At 40.0% G+C, this 20,286-nt stretch overlaps 1 protein-coding gene across 1 annotated transcript in view; it reads right to left on the reverse strand.

Moving 5' to 3' along the window:
* Positions 1–17,778: 17,778 nt before the first annotated feature.
* TRPM6 (transient receptor potential cation channel subfamily M member 6) overlaps positions 17,779–20,286 on the reverse strand; it is an 83,182-nt gene continuing 80,674 nt past the window's right edge. The window contains exons 38-39 of the mRNA XM_050986918.1: positions 18,851–18,957; positions 17,779–17,947 (exon numbers count right to left, since the gene is read on the reverse strand). Coding sequence (XP_050842875.1) covers positions 17,826–17,947; positions 18,851–18,957 — 229 coding nt within the window. The 3' untranslated portion in view covers positions 17,779–17,825. The remainder of the gene's footprint in view (positions 17,948–18,850; positions 18,958–20,286) is intronic.

Consider the following 20,286-nt stretch of genomic DNA (forward strand, 5'->3'; position numbering starts at 1 on the left):
AAGCTGAAGAGTTTACTAGCATCATGAAATAAATGGAGTGCTGCATTTGCACACGTTATTTTGAGACACAGTTATGTAAAAGTCTTACAGGGCATAACTTACTACACTATTGTGCTGGTTAAGTGTCATTTCATATTTCAGTGTGTGCAGGCCCACAACAGATCTCCTCCTACAAGAATGAACTATTTTATACATTTCTCACATTGCAGGTTCTTGAAGGGAGATGGATGAATAAAGGCCTTCTAGAAACACATTTCGCAATGGTGAAATGCATTACACAAAATAACATTTAACAATTATAGTTGACAGTCCCAGAAAAATTACATACTTACAGATGTTCAATTAGTTGTAAACCCATTCAAATGCAGCCTCCTGGATCATGATGTATCATAGATGCATTCAATCATAATTTACCATGCACTTCAGGCAACATCTTGGTAACAGAAGCTGTCTCATGAATTGTGATCAACATCCTAAAAACAGTCCAGCATTTGTATTCAGGTAATCAATATCTGGCTAAACAATTTTTCTGCTTCTCTTCCTTCTTACTCCTTTATTGTTAACCTCACTTCCCATCCTCGTACCCAGTACATCTTGAAAAAGTCCTTTGGATTGCAGGTTGCTTTGGGAGGACAAACTCTGACTTGTTCTGGCGCAGGTGTAGCTGTAATGTTGGTGTCAAAGGTCATGCTTCTGTTTCTGAAAAATGTCTGTTTACCTTCAGAAGTTGAATTGTGGAGAAATTCTCCACATATAGGAGAATTTCTCTGCATATAGGAGAAAAATGAAATTTATAGGAGACATAAGGCTTTCAGTCAATCCCTATCAAGGGACTGATCCCAGAAGGTTTCTATTCTAATTATGGTGGACAGCCTAATACAAATATTACCTCTCCCTACAGATGTGCATTAAAAGTATGCTATGATCTTGGCAAGCCCTTCCCCTGCACATTCTACTTGTAAGGGCTCAATTCAGTTGTCCAGAGAGGTGCCCTGGTCCTGTTTGCATTGCTCTTGGATGCCTCACATGACATTTTCCTGCTGCTCCTCTTGGCCTTTTCCATGGACATTTGGAATAACCTATGGCAACTCCAGTGTAGCTTTGTGCTGGTGTTCAGATATCTATAGAAAGTTTTCGTGCACAACATCCATATTTAATATGAATGCCTGGTATTTTTGGGTGTATGAAAGTAAACAGATTGGACACTGCCAGTGATTTAGAAATAATTGTTGTCATTTGCCTTCAAAATCCTCACAAAAATAACTGCATTACAGAGCTTAAGAGAGCATTTCCATGATCAGCAGATTCAACTCAGTCCTAATAAAGTGTAATGTAACGTTTCCAGTTCCACTAATTAATCAATAGCAGATTTGAGCAAATGCTGAATTAATCTGAAGTTTCCTTAGACTAGCAAAACAAGCCTTATCAGAGGGCTTTAAAAATTGCATCCTCTATCCTGGTGGTTTTTTTGTATTTTGGCATTCAAAAATGCATTCAGTTATAAAGACAGCATCACTAAAATTGCAGTTGTAGTTGATCAGCCTTGTGTGGTTCCTCTGGATGACTCAGTGATTGAAACAGACAAGATTTAGTGTATTCTTTGCTGCTTTGTGACAGCATGTCACATGTAACACTATGAAGTTATAGCAATTACATGCTTAGTATTCCTCTACCAATAAAATTTTGCTGTTGGCTCAGAAGTTAGGTCAGTCATTTATACTAGGCTTGTAATTTCCACCCCCCTCCCCATTTTTCTTGCAGCAGGGCATTCAGGAGCATGGTTACATCAAATGGAAGGCCATCAAAGGACATCCTACAAAGTCAGCAGTAATAGCTTGTGTGTGCTTTTTAAACTCATGCCATATAAAAAGAAATCACCACCTCCTCTGTGAAAGCAAAGATGCGTGCTCAAGTAACTGTCTGAGTGCAGCTACCCATGCACCTTTGTCAAGTACAGAACATTATAGCAGCCAAACTTTGTGCAAAAAAATGCCTGAAGGAATTTATATTTTATGTCCAAAAACTAAATCAAAATACCTTTCTGTGGATAATTGAGAGGCCTACTAGGAAATGACAACACCACCAAGTTTAAACACTGTATTTTAGGGATTCTAGGCAAACAGATAATTTGACGTCTGTGTATATATTTAGCTATTTCTTGTCAGCTTTGCAGAATAAGCGCTGCTTTCATCTTTATGTCAAGATTTTCAGATGTTATCACACAAACACCTATTGCATTGGCAATTACTACCTCATTCTCTTTCTTCCATCTGGATTATTAATGAAATCCACTCTTCTCTCTGAGAACAGTGATTGTTCCAGTGTCTCAGAGTGACTTGTTCTCTGCAGGTTAGTCAGAACTGTAACAAAATTTTTGTTATGAAGGGAAAATTCAGCAGTCCTGTGATTTCACTGAAACAATATGCTGAGAAGCCGTGGCTGTTCACAAATCAGGATTTAAAGTCCTCACTCCTAACCTTCAAAGCTGCATGCTAAAGGATATCCAGCTGTCCTAAAACATTCACCTTCTCCAAACTGTAGCAAAGCAGAGGTATCATACCTCTTGCACACTAGTGAACTGAATCAATAGATTTAAAAATCTTTGTCTGAAATAGGATAACAAGTTTTCTTTTAATTTGAAAGCATTCAGTGAGTGCAATAAAAATGTCCTTTCCTTTCAACACTTTTAGAGGTGTTTAACCTTAAGACCCTAACCAAGACATTTCCCACCAAAAATCTCCTGAGAGCAAACTGAAGATAGTAAAAGTGTAAACAGTCAAAAGATTTTAAAAATGCAATTAGTATTGAATCTAATAATCAAAATTCTGTGTCCACAGTTTTCCTATGAGCTTTAGAAAGTAAGATAAAATAGTGCTTTGGAAAGAAAGATAAAATTATATCAATATGATGCATTATTTCATTACAATTAAAAGAGTATCTCTTTTGTGGAAGGAACCAGCACACATCACAGAAGACAAATAAATGAATTTCTGTTTAAACTTCTTCAGTCATTTGATGACTGTATACAACTAATTATTTACCAGTCAGTGTGAACCAAAAGCACAGCCAGTAACTCTGATTCTGTTTTCAATTTACATATAGTTGAACCATTTGAAATGATGACTAGTCTCTGCTAGCTAAGTTTGGGGCATAGAAAGTTTGGCCAGTTTATTTTAAGGCTTTTTTCCCAGGGATTCTGTTTCCAGTTCTGTGTTGAACTGGGATCTCTGAGCTGCTGTTCCTTTCAATATGGAGCAGCACTGCAACACAGAAGGCTGGCACATTTCTCCCAACTCATAGTAAAAATGTGTATTTCTTCCTGTGTCCAGCAAAGCAGTAGGAATGCTTCACACTGAACGGATCCATTTTCTATTCCATGACAAATGGTGGTTTTCCAGATAGCCTGAAAATATTCATCCCTGGTAATGAGCCATAATTGACTCAGCTTTGCTGATGCAAGAGGCAGCTGTAACATCTTTGAAGATGTCATAAACCATCTGAGGTGTCCCATGACCCAAAGCATTGACATCATCTAGTGTAAAACTCCCTGCCCCACAGGAGGTACCTGGACTTTTTCACCTGACTGTGAACAGACATAAACCTGGTGAACTTTGTGTTTCCTGGGCTTCCCCCACCCCAGAGGATTAGGGAATGACACCATCAGGATCCACATTGTGGTGACTTACTTGGTCACTCTGCTTCTCTCCCCCTGCCCTCTCTTTTTCTTTCTAAGTCTCCCTCTCTTGCCTCACATTTATTGCTAAATATAAACCCTGTTGACTTCAGCACATGGTCTCATTTTGCACTTTTATTCAGGCAGAGACATCTCTCTAAGAATTTTAATACCTGGATGTTTCACAGGCTGACAAAAAAAACAAAGCCCTGGTTATCTCTCCTTCTGGGATTTTCTAGGAAACACCAGAGGTTTTAGGTTGCACTGTGTCAAGAGGGGCCCCTCCCAGAGCCTATAATGTCCTTGCAGATGCCCCAATGAGCCGATGAGCAGGAGTTCTGCTGAAAAGAACCATAACAACTGGCTCCTCTGGGTCCAAACCATGACCTCTTCAGACAACATCTGTGGAGGAAGCTGATGCCTCTGTTAAAAGCCTTCAATCTGAGAATGGCCAAGTCATAATAGAGACTCTCAAACTGCTATTCTGCTTTGTGTTCATCACATTTCCTGGATTCTTTCCAAGTCAGGGTCAGAAGCAGGTAACATGAGAGGGCACTGGAAAACATCTATGCAATAAGGTAGGCAACACAGTATCTGGAATGCTGAGGACTTTAATTTGTCCTCCAAGTTATGGTACAGACAATTTCACTGACCAACTCTGAATTTCTTTGCCTTTCACTGCCAGGAAAAGAAAACTCTCCTCCCACTGCACCTTCATTAGAGGGGAACAATTGCCCCCAAATTTAATGCAGTCCATATTCAAGTCTGCCTGGAGAAAGGAGGGAGCAGAGGGTTTGGGCTGATGTCTCTGTGGGAGACGGGGTGTGAAATCCTAGCTTTTTTTAGGCATAAGCTTTACAATTAATAAAGAAATATCTCTGGAGGACTACCACCTTCAAAAGCCTTGCAAGAAAAATGGTTGCATTCATAGTGGCATTAATCACGCTCAATCTATTTCCCCTCCCACTGCAAATCAGAGCAGTTTTCAGCTAACAAGAATGGGTGCCCTACTGGAGCAGACAAACCCAGGTAGGAGAGGCACTTAGCATGGCATTACCATCATTACATCCCAAGGTTGAAAGCAATGAAACTCCAGGAGCAGCAAAGTCAAATCAGTTCAATTGTATGATTGTTCATACCCATGAAGTGGTGAGGCTGGCAGGGGATCCAGCATAAAACTTAGGACTTTCCAGAGGAGTTCCTTTAAGGTAATTCATTGCCCTCTACAGCAGCTTAAATCAGAAGGACTAGAATGGTCACAGTAAATGTGGCTCCCGACATTTCTAAAGAGCAATATTAGTGATAGCCAGCTGCTAGGCCAGATGTCAAAGATGCATTAAGAGCACTTGATTTTAATCCAACTCATTCCCAAGAAACAGAATGGATTTGGCTTTGAGCAATGCGATAAAAGATAGATTGTGATTAATGAAGCAGTACAACTTAACCACATAAGTTGACTCCCACTTCCTTCCCTCCAGTATTTTCACTGTCCAAAAGCAATTCTTTTGCTTGCCAGCCTTACAAGGGACATGTAAATTGTTAATTATCAATCTGTGAGCCATTAATGAAGTTGCTTTTGCTTTCTCAGCTTGAAAACCGAGGGGGAAGGATAATAGGTTTGGTAAACAGGGCAGTTCAGATAATGGAGAAATTCAAGGAAAAGCGATCACGGAGTCAGCATGGAAGCTCAGGGCCATAATATTTCCACTAACCTGACTTCAACATATAGGTGGGGACTGGAATTCAGGACTGAGATAAACAAAAAAGAGATAGGATGTTCATGGGACGTTCCATAACCTAGAACAGCAAATGGAAGCATATTTTTCCTTTTGCCTAATCATTTGAACAGAGGGCACAGTGCTGGAAATAACTAGCTAGTATCTGCATTTTTGGATTTCACACTAGGTAATGAAATAGAGTGCATGGAACTGAAAATTCAAGACAGAAATCCAGTATCTAATAAATGGTGCATCTTTAAAACAAGAAGTCATCTAGAGTTCTTTCCTCATTACATGGATTTGTAGAGCAACGTGCATAGGAGCCATTTTTGCATAAGCTTGAGCTTGGAAAATTGAAGAGACTAACAATATTTAGAAGAGGCTTCATGCAATTCCATAATCCATTCTGCAATCTGTAGGGAAGCTCTGATCTTCCAAGGAGAGGGAAGGGGTGTAATAATTCCAAACATCAAGAACTGCTGAGAAGCGGTTGCTAAGCTGTGACAGTCAGGGGCCCTGGAGGGTACTGCCAAAATCAAGAAGGCTGTCCAAATCTCAGTTCTTTTGGGGCCTCAGGCTGGATTCAAACTGCAGGGATGTCCTCACAGGGCATCTAAACCTCCCTTAACTATTGTGTCTGAATCCTCATCTCCAGACGTGCTCTAGTAACAAATGTAGTTCTGAAAAAAGAAAAGAAAATTGACTTTTCACACCTACCAGCTGCTCTTTAGAGGGCATTTTTTTTTTGTGTATTATGCATCGCATTTCAGAGCTTACAATCTAAGCAATAAACTTCAGCTACTCCAAAAAAATCACACCTCTTTAGCCCTATTTGAAGGCTGCTGCAGTAATCTAAATGAAAATATGAATACTTGATTCCTCAAGCCATTACAGAAATTTTGTCACCACATCATAAGACTTGCTTTAGCATGTCCCTATGTGAAACAGCAGACTTACAAGATAAGAAGGTGTTGGACTCAGGAGCAGTTAGCTGTGCTTCCTAATATTGCAGGGAAATAAAAGATCTTCACCTTGCTCCTCCCCACAGACTCCGTTTTTTTTAATATTTCCTCTTTTTCTTTGGTCTTTTCCACAATTGGATAGTAAGCATCTAAACATCTATAAGGACTTTTGGGACTGTCCTGGTTTCGGGGCTTGGGTACAGGTGGTATTGTGGGGGGTTTTGTTTGGTTTTTCTCTTTTTTTATTAACATATACCCTTGTTAAAAGTAGCTGATTTTACAATATCCTAATTGGAAAACTGGCACCAGCTCAGTCTATCACCTCTTCTTCTTCATGGACCCTGCAGGATGCAATTGGATGTCTCTTCTGTAGCCTTGATCCACATTTTCTGAGAAGAAGAGAGTCAGGAGAGTCTAGACTCATATTTCCCTTTCCACATTTTCTCTTTACACCAGTCCTTGGGCCACAGACTTTCTTGTTCTGCATGGAAAGGTAGGTGGATTAATCTGTGAAGAACGGCTCTGTACTCAAATATTGCAAAACAGAGGTGCCAAATTTGCAGTTGATAATCTGATTTCCAAATCTAATCTAACAGGCATATGAGTCTCCAAAAACAATTATGACTGGGTGTTTTTTCTGGTTTTTGTTTCTTTTTTATTTTCTTTTTTCAGTGCCATTGAGTCTGCTTATACATAAGAAAACAAAAAATAATCTATACTCATGTTATTGGAGTAAAAACTGATTGTGTAACTAGTGCAAGCCATAGAGATTTGCAAAAAAAAGCAATCCATTTTTCTCATAGTTCATGTCCAACCTCAAATATTTGGAAACCAAGTGCAACCACTGTGCAAGCCATGTGCCTGATCCTGAAAAGAACAGTACAAAAAGGCTTAGCAGAACAGAGATACCAGCAGAAGACAATCTAATCACTTTGTCCTACCATAAATGTCTGAGTGTAGCAGCTGCCTCCCTCAGCATTAAAATGCAACCTGTGATAAAGAGCACATCAGATTTTTGGTATTTTTCAGCAGCAAACAGAGAGCACCATTCATTATTCCTGGTTTACATGCAGAAAGAGCCCAGTTTGATCCTTAGTCTTATTTACAACATTTTTAGAGTAGGAAAGATGAGAAAACGAAAAAACGAAAAAAGAAAAAAAGAAAAAAGAACACAAGAAAAAAAAAATAAAAAAGAAAAAGAAAAAAGGAACAAAAGAAAAAAGAAAAAAAGCAACCCGCAAACTCACAAGCACAACGCCCAAGCAAAAAAGAAAAAGAAAGATGTGGCACACAAGCATGTGGGAGGTTCATGGACTTATTGAAGTCTGGCACTCTACTGTTCATTGCTGGGATGTTTGTTTAGTTAATTAAAGCAGGTTCTCTGGAGAGTGAAGGTTACTCTCATGCTCTGCAAGGAACTGTGTGTGCTGCTCCTTTACTATTTAAGGGGTCTGTAGTGATTTAAAACCCATCTGACAGATTAAACCCCACTCAAGCTGTTCGCTTTCCCTTTTCCCCTCTCATGAAGGAGGAACACTAGGAGAGATTATAAATTGGAACAACAGTTTACTGAAAATCACAATACCCACAGGAGTCCTGATAGCAAAAAAGAGCCCAACAACAATTTACAAAAGAGAGATGGTGTTTTATCCTCAAAAACACGTTCACCATCAAACTTTGCCCCCCACCTCCCCATAAAAAAAAAAGAAATGTAACAAACCAAAAAACAACACCAACAAAACCCTCCAAACCAACAAATAACTAGGACAAAACTACTCCTTTGGGAGCTCAGATTATCTGTGCCATGCTGCCCACTGTTTTCTCCAGCCCACTGTTCTCAGCTGTGTTCAGAAGTGTCCCCTCAGCTGCTTCTGCTCCAGCTGGGTGTTTGGGCTCCCCTGTGGCTCTCTTGCTGTGGTGGCTCTGTCCCAGTGCCGAGGACAGTCCGAGTTCTCCAAGCAGGTCTCTGCAGTTTGGAGCAGCAGTGCCCGGGGCTCTCCAGGGCTGGCACAGGACACTCCTGGTGTAGCAGGGCTCTCTCCTGGTGCTCAGCAGGTTTTCTGACCCTGGTCCCCACACTCTCCTGAGTGAGCCAGGAAAAATAGCAAACTTTCAGTTTCTGGCCCTGTCTTTGTCTTGCCAAAATCACACCACCAGCAGTGATGTGGGTGGTATTGAACAGACAGGGCTAGAATATTCTGCCCCTTTTTTCTGTAGCCAGGACAGGGTTTGACAAAAAGAAGGTCACGTAAGCAGACCTACCAGGGGTAAGGATTCTGTTTGAGATACACCATTCCATAAGGGACAGAGAGAATGTTTGATATTTGCCCAAGTAAAGCATTCATTGATGTGTTGTTTAGTATCTTGGCGACACTTGGAACATTGAATAAAGGTATTTTCTTTTCTATAGTAGATGATTCTCTGTTTTATGGGAGTCAATGGCTCATTCTACCACTCTCACTGAGAGAGAATTTAGGTTTAGTTGGGTCAAGAAAGCAGTAACAATCCTGTTGTAAGGGGATTATAGAACTTTTAGCAGGTATTGATGGGAAGAGAGCAATCCCAGTGAAACTGCTGAAAGACATTTCAAGGCAGAGCTCAGGAGAGACAGAGGAAATCATGCCTGTTCCTGTTGAGACCTGGACACCAAGAATACCGAATTTATAAACTACAAAGACATGTTACAGAAACCAGAGATGAAGAAGAAGCAAACAACTACTGAGACTGTCACCACCCAAGAAAAAGATAATAAGACTGAAGAGGTGGACTAATGGTCATGAGAAGTGAGAAATCAATAAGCAATAGAAGAGAAAATACTAATTAAGGAAGAGAACTACATAACCTGTAAGCTAATGAACACAAATTCCTTTGTTTGCTAGAATGTACAAACAATTAAATGTTTGATGACTGATGCATGTGTTTTGTAGAGCCATTCCTATGTGCACCAGCTTTAAATAATATCTACTTTCTAATCTAACACAGTGGTCAGGGAGTTTATTTTGCCAGTTTTGATGACAAGATTCATAATGTCATGGTCTAAACCAGCAGCTGAGCCCCACAGAATCACTCACTCATTCCCCCACCAGTGGAACGAGGGAGAGAATCAGAAGAATAAGTCAGAAAACTCGTGGCTTGAAATAGAGACAGCTTAATAGGGAAAGCATAAACATTTAAGCAAAGCAAAGCAAAGAATTCATTTGCTGCTTCCCATGGGCAGACAGGTCACACTCAGGTAGGCAGGGCTCCAGCACAGGTAACAGTGACTTGGGAAGACAAGTGTAATAACTCCAAACATTCCTGCCTTCTTTCTTCTTCCCCCTCCACTTTACAAACCAAGTCTAATGTCATATGGGATGGAACATCCCTATGGTCAATAGGGGTCACCTGTCCCAGCTGTGTCTCATCCCAAATTCTCGTGCACCTCACTAGCCAGTATGACAGTACAAGAAGTAGAGAAGACTCTGCATAAGCCCTGCTTAGCAATGACAAAAATATCTCCAAATTATCAACACTGTGTTCAGCACATATCCAAAACAAAACAAAACCCCATATGAGCTGCCATGAAGAAAACTGAACTAAATAGGGCAAAAATCAGCAAATATCTTTCTACTTTCTTCCTAAGTGCAATAGAGGAAAGAACACTACACCAATTTACCAGTCAGGGGTTCTCTTAGCTTAAGTGCTGTCCTATGTTTAGTTGGCCCAAAGTAAATTGTCCTCAATTTGACACACCATAGACCTTTGCAGAAAACCACTCTCTTTTTTTGTCACTCTGGGGTTTGTTTAAATTCTGCTGAAGTCCCAGGTTTCCTCAGGTCCCAGGCCCAGCCACATGGCCTCAGCTGACATCCCTGGGGAAGTACATGAGTTGGGATCTAGAGCAGTTAGGAAATGTGTGAAAAACAAAGTGAAATTAGAGATAGACAACTGCAATGACTGGGCAAGAGTGTGCTCTTACCCAGTTAATGAAGGATAGCAAATTGGGATAAGCAGATGATGCATCAGCTTATTTGACAGACACGGGATGGAAAAGGATGAGCAGGAGCAATGCTAAGTGAGACAAAAACAAAGTCCTGTGCATGGGATGGATGAACTTAACTCCATGGAGGTGTACAGGCTGGAGGCCAGCTGGATTAGAAGGAGCTTTGCAGGAAATTACCAAATGTTTTAAGTGAAAAGAAGGATCTGTGATTCTACATTTTAGTCAAAAAGCCAAGCATAGTCCTGGGTGTCATTTGCTCTACAGGGGCCATCTGAGGTCATTGAGAAACAATAATTAGTAGCTCAAAGGTCATTGAAGGTCAGTTCATTCCCAGTGCCTGACCAGGGGTCATCTCAGGTTAAACTCAGAGACAAGAAGTCACATAAGGTCAATCACAGTTCCTATTGTTTGCCTAACATCTAAAGTCTAGTCAATCCAGTGAATTCCACTGGGGTAGTCTGAAGTCCACCAGATCATCAGTTCAACTTGAAAACATCCCACATATTTTCTCCAGGGTCATCTGGTGGTAATTTGTTACACAAACAGTGGACAAGGTGTGTAGCTTTCCTGCTCTGAGGAGGCTGTAATCTGAAGTTAAGACCCATCCCATGGCACACCTGATAAAACCCCCCCCATGGGGGTGCTTTGCTCTCGGGTCTCTGCCTCCTTCCCTGGCATGGGGTGGGGGTAATAAATGGACTCCAGGGCTAAACAACCAAGAGATTTGTCTTGTCTGCTTCTCCTGCTGCTGGCTGTGGCCCCCTGGACACAATCTCATCGTGCTACAACAAGGGCACCCTTTGAAATTAACAAAGTCCTTGCATGGTGCACAGGAGTCAACTGAAGTGAGCCTGAGATCCACTCAGATCCCCAGAGGTTATTTCAGGCTTTTGCAGCTTGTGGCAATTGATATCAACATGAGAACCACTTACCTATTTGGAGGTGCTACGATCTGATTAGTGAGAGATGACTTTGCTCAAATTAGACCAAATGCTGTTTTAACATCACTGACCTTATTTTGTAATACTAAGTGACAGGGGAAGGAGCAAAAGGGAGAGAGAGGGAAGGAGATAGTGCAAGCAGACTATGGTCACCACCTGTGGATCCAGCAGTGCCCCACTGGTCCATCTTCACCCTCAGCTTCTCAGTGGTGGAGCCGGGCACCTGGTTTGTTCTTCTGTTGGTGTGTTCTGTGCAGGAAGGGATACTGTGTACACAAGGTCAGCCAAGGATTGTCAAATCTTTTCACTCTTTATGCATTTTAGCAAACAAAGGAATTAATCCTTATTGACTGCAAGCTACACAGTTCTCATATTAAATAGCACTCTATCTTCTAGTGATTAAATTATTCCCTTGCATCTTATACTAATTAGTCCACATGCTCAGTCTTTCTCCCTTCTCTTCTTTTGAGCCAGTGGGTTTCTTGGTTTGGTGTTCTGTGAGCTGGTGGTTGCATATCTGCCTGCAGGAATTACCTTTCACCCAGCTGGAGCTGATTCAGCACAGTAGCTGAGTTGGCTTTGTTAGTTTCTTCTTTATCTTGGCACTTTGTTATCTTGGTATTACCTGGTGACCTGTTAATTCTGTATTTTTTGTATCCACTGTCAGACCTTCTTCTCAAGCTTTGTTGACCTCTCCCCAGGACCTAACACCCAGACCACAGTACCACCTTTACACTGTCCAAGTTCCAGGATTCACAGAGGCATATTTGGGGAGCTTTGTGGATGGCTGCAGATGGCATTTGTCCTGTAACCTGTCCTAAACATGATCTTCCTTTGATCAGTGACATGATCAGCTATGAACAGTTGCTTTTTTTCACACAGTCTATCACTCTGAGGAACATTTGTCTGTATCATTAACCAGGATGTCCTACTGCCAGCACATCTTAGAAGTAGCATCTTTCTGTCACAAATTATTTCTTTCTATGGCCTTAACAGTGTTTGAGAGAGGCAACTGTGCTCCAAGAGGAGGTCACTTAGGCAAATTATTAGCCCCATTTCCAAGAGGAGGTCACTTAGGCAAATTATTAGCCCCATTTCCACCTAAGAGGTCATTGGAAATCAACTTGTAGCACAGTCAGAGACTCTAAATGTCATTTGAGATGAGCATGAGATCCAAGTAACTGCTTGGGGTCAGAAGAGGTTAAATGGGAATCAATTACCTGGCCTACTTCTCAGGAAGTCATCTGAGATCAACTTGTGGGCTAAATAACTTCTGTAGGGTCAAGTAAGGTGAATCTGAGGGGTCAGTTCCTGACAAATAGGGGCTTATCTGGCACCATCATGAGACCCAGGAATATGCAGGGTGCTGTTTGAGGTCACCTAGGCTCTTGTTTGGAGCCTAGGATCATCTGAGGTTAACCTGGCATACAGACATCTTGACAGACTTGACATACTTCTGACTTTCACAGAGGTCCTTTGAAGTCATCACTCTTCTTTGGAGGTGGGGCAAAGATTTAAAGTCTCTTTGGTATCCCATTAAATAATCAGGATACATATGAGGGCCTGTTAGGGCTCATGTGAGGCCAGTGCAGCCTTTGCTCAGTGCCCAGAAGTCATTCAGGTAAACCTCAGCTCCAATTAACTGTTTGGTTTGGCATTTGACATCCACCTACCCCTCATTTGGTGCCAACAGGTCAGTCACAGCCCTTGACTCCTGTAGGAGGTCATGTGAGTTCATCTGAAGATGCAACTCTTACTGCAGGGTCATCTAAGTCAACTCTCACAGTCATGGCACGGGTCAATTCAAGAAAACATGAGTTTAAGTAACATATGGGAGTCACTGTAAGGTCCAATTGGCTTAATTTTGGAGCCCCAAGGAGGAAATGTTGACCTCATCTGAGGTCAAGATGCTAGCAAATTAGATAAAAGAGGTCACTTTGGGACAATATGATAGCTGGTGATCTGCCCAGGGCCATCTGAAGTCAATGCCTGGGGTCAGCTTTACACTCAGTAAGTTTCCTGGGATCACATTGGTCCTTGTTTCCATTTGACAGATTGTTTGGAGTACTATTCAGAACAAATTAACCTGTCAGATGGGTCATCTGATATCAACCTTGACTCCAATTGGCTACACCAAGGAATCACTGAGGGTCAGCCTGGGCTCCTTTAATGCACAGAGGTCACCTGAAGCCAATCCAGACCACATTTCCTTATGGCTGCTCGAGGCCAGCCTTATATCCATTTAGTAGAACAGGAGGAATATGTGGCCATTCCTAGCTGACTGCCCTGCACCTCCCTTGCTCTCCTTATCAGCTGCTGACCTGACTGTCTCCTGCTCAGATGTTTTCAGAGGGCACATAAACACTTCAAATGTCATAGCAGGGGCCATCTGAGGAGAAGCATCTCTTTCTCCATCATCAGGTGAGACGCCTGTTGAAACCAGGCCACCCTGACTACACTGTGTAAATGTGTTTTAGTTCACAATACTGCCTCGTGGTACAGGCCACAGAAACAAGATGACATTGGCAGGATCTCTGTGGGTCAAGAGTTCAGTCAGGACAAACAGCAGGAGAAGGGCTCAGGAGTCAGACTGCTCTACTGCTCTCTGTGCCTCAGCCTCCCCTCCCCTTCCTCATCTTCTCTCCTCCTATTTCGTCTCCTCCTCCCTTCTGCCAGCCTTGCATAGGTTGGGCTACCTGCAAAGTGCCAAACCTAAATCATATTATTTTCAGTGGCAACCTGAGAAATGAAAGGTTTTAGCCATTTACCGAAATCTTTGACATGAAGAAGGCAGCCATACTTCCTCTAGGTAACAAAGTTACTTCTTTCCTGCAGAACTTTTCTCTGATTTTTCTTCTCCAACCTTAAGAGCATTATTATGAATATTACCATCTAAATGTAGCCAGGGTGTTTTAAAGCACTGGTTTGCTTTCTGTTCTGCAAACAGAACCAGTTCTGTGGAGGCAAATGGGCAGAGCACTCTAACTGTTTACACACTCTCCAGAATCAAAGAGGAAGGTAGTTTTTGCCTAGTTTTAGTTTGGAATTTTTTTTCCTCTGGAGTAGTTACCATGGACTGGGAGATCAAACTGTCTTCCAGGATAAGTCGAGAGATGACAAAGACAGTAAAGAAAAGCTGAAAATCATGACAGATCTTGCAAGTAATCCAGCAATAAGGGAAGCATTGACTACTCTGGTGTGACCACAGTTGATGAGAAGATCCAGGTCAATCCAGAGAAGTTTTTCTTTATCTCTGGGAATAATTTTTCAGCAAAAAGTAACTGACATCAGCATCTAAGAACAGAAAATGGATATAAAACGTAGCAGATTTGATAATTGAGTGCTATTCATTTATGTCAGCTCCTTGTTTACACTTGTGGCTATGCAGGCTTTTCACATCAGAGAACTAAACTTACAGTCAAAAATAAGACTGTCATATTAAAGCAGTGATATCTGTATTTCTAAAACCTGCAGGACTGATTGGATTTACCAAGTTTTTGAGTACACATCTCAACTAAAAAAAAAAATCTACACTTTATTGAACAACTAGTAAGTAAATTAAAATATCTACTTTCTTCCTCTGTAAATTAAATTTTGGCTTATGAGACAGGTGTAGAGGTATTCTTGCTGTAAGTATATTGATTACAAGAAGAGAAACTAATACTACTTCAGAACTAAAACAAAAGAGGAGCCGGAAACCATGTCATAAATATAGAATAGATGTTTATTACTTTGAGATTAAAGAAAAAATAACTGCATTATTTTCTGTATGTCACTTTCACCTGTTTCCCTCAGTGCTCAGAAATGTTATTTCATTTTACACCTATCAAGAACAGAAACATCATGAAAGTGTTCTTTTATTCTTTAGAAATAAAATTAAATAGACTGACAAAACTACAACAAATACAGGTCCATTTCTAGAAAATACATGTGTAATATCCCTTTTGATTTTTTATTGCACTCACAATAAATTAATAACCTCAAATACACCACAACTATGAATAAAAGATAAAAAAAGCCTTCCTGAGTATGAGGTTTTCAATTTCTGAATATTTTTCACATGTTCAAGCTACATCTCTAATGCAGCAGATGCCAAAAATCCATTTTGCTGTGGATAATCCCAACTGAATTCTTAAGTAAGCTTCTTTTAAGCTCATATTAAAAAGTGAGCTTATAAATACTCTGGTGGATTTTTTGTTTTGTTCTTTCAAAACTTTACTGCCCAACTCTTTTGAACAAAGTAAACAGGTGGGGTTTTTTCCCCTGAACCCACCAGAATTATAAAAGAAATCCCTGTATGTGATTTTCAGCATAGGCTAATATTGATGCTAATAATCAGAAACTCCTGAGGTTTGGTTTGATACACACAATTTCCTCTTCCACTCTAGGTGTCAAGCAGTTGGAGAAAGAACCTGACTTCTACATCTTTCATTTCACATGAACCCAAATTTTAGTGTGAGTGGGGCTTACTGCTATCCCCTTAAGAGGCTGTTGGGGTTTTTTTTCATGTCTTCAGTGGGCATGTGTTTCAATCCAAGGTCAGTATTTAGAAATCAAAAGACAATTTAAAGAATGTACAGAATTTGTAATAAGAAAGATCTCAAAAGAAATATTTTTAAAATTATTTTCAAGATAATTTATTACTGAACTATAAAAGGGAGGGGAGGAAGGTCTTCAGTCATATGCTTAAGTTTACAGTTTAGTGAAATGTGAATCAGCACTTCAAAAAAGATAGGTGAGGCATAATTTATCAGCCAGCAGAATTACTGGACTTCTTCAACTTAGCATTTCTATGCTTGGAAAAATTAGTGCAAGGATAAAAATATACAGTGGAACAATCTGAAATGTCTTTTTCTTGTTTCATCCACTTAATATTTCATGCTGAACAAAATTAAATAGCTACAAAATTAAATAAACTGCATTTTAACACAGATTAGTATCTTGCAAGGATCCCCAATTTCATACTGTAATGTAGTATTTACCTTGACAGATACTGACAAGAAGGAATAAGTTTAATCTACACTCAGCTAGCTCTACATCATAGGAATTCTCACAAATGTTGCTATGAATGCAGGAGGCACCCACTCTTGCAGGCAATAGGAGCATTGCCAAGAAAAGGTCATCTGAAGAATGATTTGTGCATCCCTTCAAAACTTGTAAGAAATGAAATGTACTCAGGCCCAGCCTGGCCTAGAGTTTATTTCAGGAAATAAATATTTCCAATATTTCAGGAAAACAACACTGTCAGGGCAGGAGTTACATTGTCTTTGACTTAAAAGACATATCTATGTGACATTTAACTTAACTAAATTCAAAGGCAGACAAATGGTTAGAGATCCTTGATAGAAAGATCTTTCTTTAAAATATATATGTATTCATGTAAGCAGACATCTCCCTAAAGTCAGATTTTAAAATGATGACCAGGAAGCAGAATGACACCTTACAGCATATGGACCAAAATTCACCCTCAGTTTGCAGAGATGCAATCAAACTACCTCTTTCACACACAAGCTAAGTTTTCTGATGTATTGGCTTGCTCCAAAACGAAGAGACAAAGGAAACTATATATTTTGCAAAATGAGAATTATAAACTGAACTTCAGCTGTAACCAGAGGAGATCAAAAGAAACCAATGTGAATTCTGCCTAATATAATTGCACCACTGTTGGACAAAAATCCTGCATTCCACCTGACACTGACAACAAGTTAAATACCAAATGGAACAGACTATTCTTTGTGACTTCTCAAATCTTTCTTCCAATTGCAACTTTAAAATATTCAGAAGCTAAAATATTGTGAAGGCAGGCAAGTCCTAAAAGTCAGATTATATTTAGGATGTTTGTATTAAATACCACAGAATATTCAGCTTCATCAAAATGAGAAAAATCTATGCTTGTGGGTCCAATAATCTGCCACTTTATTGTGAAACTTTTTCTTGGTATGTGAAAAGATTTGAAGGCAAACTTCCTACAAAATTTTTCAGTCTTTCATGACTACTGTTTAACCCAAAACTTCATTACTTGGTTAATTTATTCTTGGTTTATCTCTGCATCAAAATCAATAATAAAGAGAAAGTAGTATTTCTGCAATTTCCTGAAGAGCCTTTCATGCTCAATAAAAGTGAGCATGAGGCTGAGTGTGTTCTGACTGAAGATGGATTATTTGCACCTATATACACTCACTTGTTTAGTAAAGAGCAGAAAGAGAAACAAAAATTATTACCACTTGGAAATAAACTTGTCACGGTCATCTTCCTAAGAAAACATAACTTGGAACCTTTACCCACATTATCAAAAATGGCACTGATGGGAGAGCTCATCGAGGTAAGGGGTGACCTGCTCCTGGTGATTTGTTAATCTGTACAAGAAAGGCCAGCACAAGAGCATGCGGGGGAAGCAATTAAAGCTAAGTTTTTTCATTCCTTGTCTATAGGGTCTAGCTAGGACAGACTGATGCTGGACTCAGCCAGCTGTGTTTTGTGATTTTGGACAAACCCTTGGCAGTGATAAAGGACAGGTTTTGAAGTATGCTAACACATGAGCTCTCTGCTTCACATCTGTGTGTCACACTCAGGCGGCTTATCTGCCTCATCAGCTTCTTCAGTGCTTGTTTCCACTTCCATTCCAAAGGCTGGACCTGCAGTTTCCAATCTGCAGGCACTTCTTCTCAAATCTGGGACAGGAGAACAAATTCAATAATGCAGCCAAGTAAATGTTTGAAAAGCACAAACATCTCAATCAGTGTTCAACCCAGTAATGCACGGCAGTTTATTTGATGTTTCCAGGAGGAAGAAAATCTGGAGCAAGGCAAATAAGAACCAGGGTGTTGAGAGCCCTGGGGAATTCAGTGGTGTGAGCCCATATGAATAAACCTTCCCTGACTGTATTCATTCAGCTGATTCTACCCTCTATTGTCTCCAGCTGCCACAGACAAAAATAATCAAACCAATATCACTGCAGTTTGTGTTTCAGAATCAAACAGTAATTATTACTCCATGGAAATGGAGTAGGCAATGAAGGGAAGGAGCTCCCTCTACAGAAAAAAAATCAGTGGCTGAAAAGTCATACAGAAAGCAATCTATTTTGGCTTTCAGTCTTTAAAAGCTGCCACACATCCCACAGAAGCACATCCTACCAAATGTAATGTGAACAGGCAATCCAACTAAGCCTAAGTAGGGGCTGCAGCAGGGCCAGAAAACCTCCAGGTTTCCTCCAGCTAATGCAGTGCAAATTTTCTATTGTTACTCTTTTTTATTCTAAAAATTATTGCAGATGCTAGCTGTAGTGATGACCCTGGAAAAATGGGCCCCCATTTAGCGAAGAAAGGGAAATAATTCAATGGGAAGAAGCTTCCATGCTGAATGCCAACATCAGGTCGATGAGCTCCCACTATTACATGGATGTTAGGAAATAGAGCAGTATTCTCTTATCTGCATTTGCACAGGAAGACAATGCCTACAAGAGTCTTTCAGCTCAATAGAATTTCAGTTCTTGTCTTTATAGCACATTAAGGCCTTTACTTAGTTGCACTTATAAAGTTATACATAGATTAAAAATTAATCTTTTCTTTGCATACCAGGAAGCTTCAGCTTTTTGCAGCAAGAATTACAACGGTGCTTTGCTATGAAGTTTCTTATTGCATCTTCTCCTAGGTTTGCTGGTCCAAACACCATCTTTCCAGACCTAAAAGAAATATTCTTAAAAAATCAGTGAATCTAAACTGAAGCAGTTATAGGGGAAGGAGATGAAGCCATTTAAAAAAAATTTTAATCAATTAGCCCTTTTCATCAAGACAATCAAAGATTAATACACAAGTTTCTTAGATATGAGAGAAGAAAACTGTCAGTTCCAGTAAAATATTAGCCTACTTATACCCCACACTACTTTTTTTTTTTTTTCTCTAAAGGCAGACATGACAGACTCATCAGTCCCTACTAAAAAGCTCAAAAGAAATCTGGGCACAGTGACATTTTGAGGACATTTGCCATAATCGGTGTGATTCTGCTGCAGCCACCACTTGTTCCCAAGCAAGTAGTCTGGTTCCAGTTTTGATGCTGGGCATGTGAGAACAAAACAGAGCTAACAAGGACTTATTTTCTCTTCAATTAAAACCAGAAATGCAAAGTCTAGCAGAACCCTAGCCACAAAAACCTGCAGCATAGAAAAAAGGAAAAAAAAAAAAAATTAAAACCTCAAAACCCACAGTATGCTGCTGACAAGCAAGGTTTTAAAATTTGTTGTCTTCATCCTGTGCTCATTGCCACGTGTTAGTTCTCTGACCAATTCACCAATGCTATTAGGGGATCCATTTGTGGGATTATATTGCATATTCTGAAAGAAACTGCCACAATTACAAACAGAAACCACCTCTATCCACACGTGTATTAGAAGTACCCCACAGTTACCACAGATTCTTAAGGTAGTCTGAAAACCATACTGTATTTTAGCATAACTGCACCTTTATTCTCAAGAATTTGACAGTCTAGGCACTATGGAACACAGCACACAAGGAACACTTCCAAAGAAACTTTACAAATGCTAGTATTTTATTTTAATGATATGCAGAGTGGAAACAGCACATTTCCAAAGCTGAAATCAATAACAGCTCTGAGAAGCTATAGAAAAAATATTTTAATTCTATCAAATCTCTCTGCAATTCCCACTAATAAAACTATATTCTCTCGAAGGAAAGCAGTGTTCAAACATGAAACTTTTCCCTTTCACATGAGGTAACAGCAATGATTAGTCAAAACTACTATCCAAAACTTAGCATCTCTCTGATTTCTTGCAGACTCTGGAGAACATGTGTCTCCTGGATACAGTGAAGCATTAATCTTCTAATGCAAAGTAATACATCAAACAAGGGAAAAAGTGAATTATTAGTCGAGGGCCATATTTAAAATATTTAAATAACTTTAAGTAACATGATGCAGTATAGCCATTTCTGTCCTTTTCTGGAATCTGATGAAATGCTATAGCAATAGAATGTACCTAAGTATTTGCTTGAGCAGA

The sequence above is a fragment of the Serinus canaria genome, chromosome Z (assembly GCF_022539315.1).
Source record: "Serinus canaria isolate serCan28SL12 chromosome Z, serCan2020, whole genome shotgun sequence".
NCBI lineage: Eukaryota > Metazoa > Chordata > Aves > Passeriformes > Fringillidae > Serinus > Serinus canaria.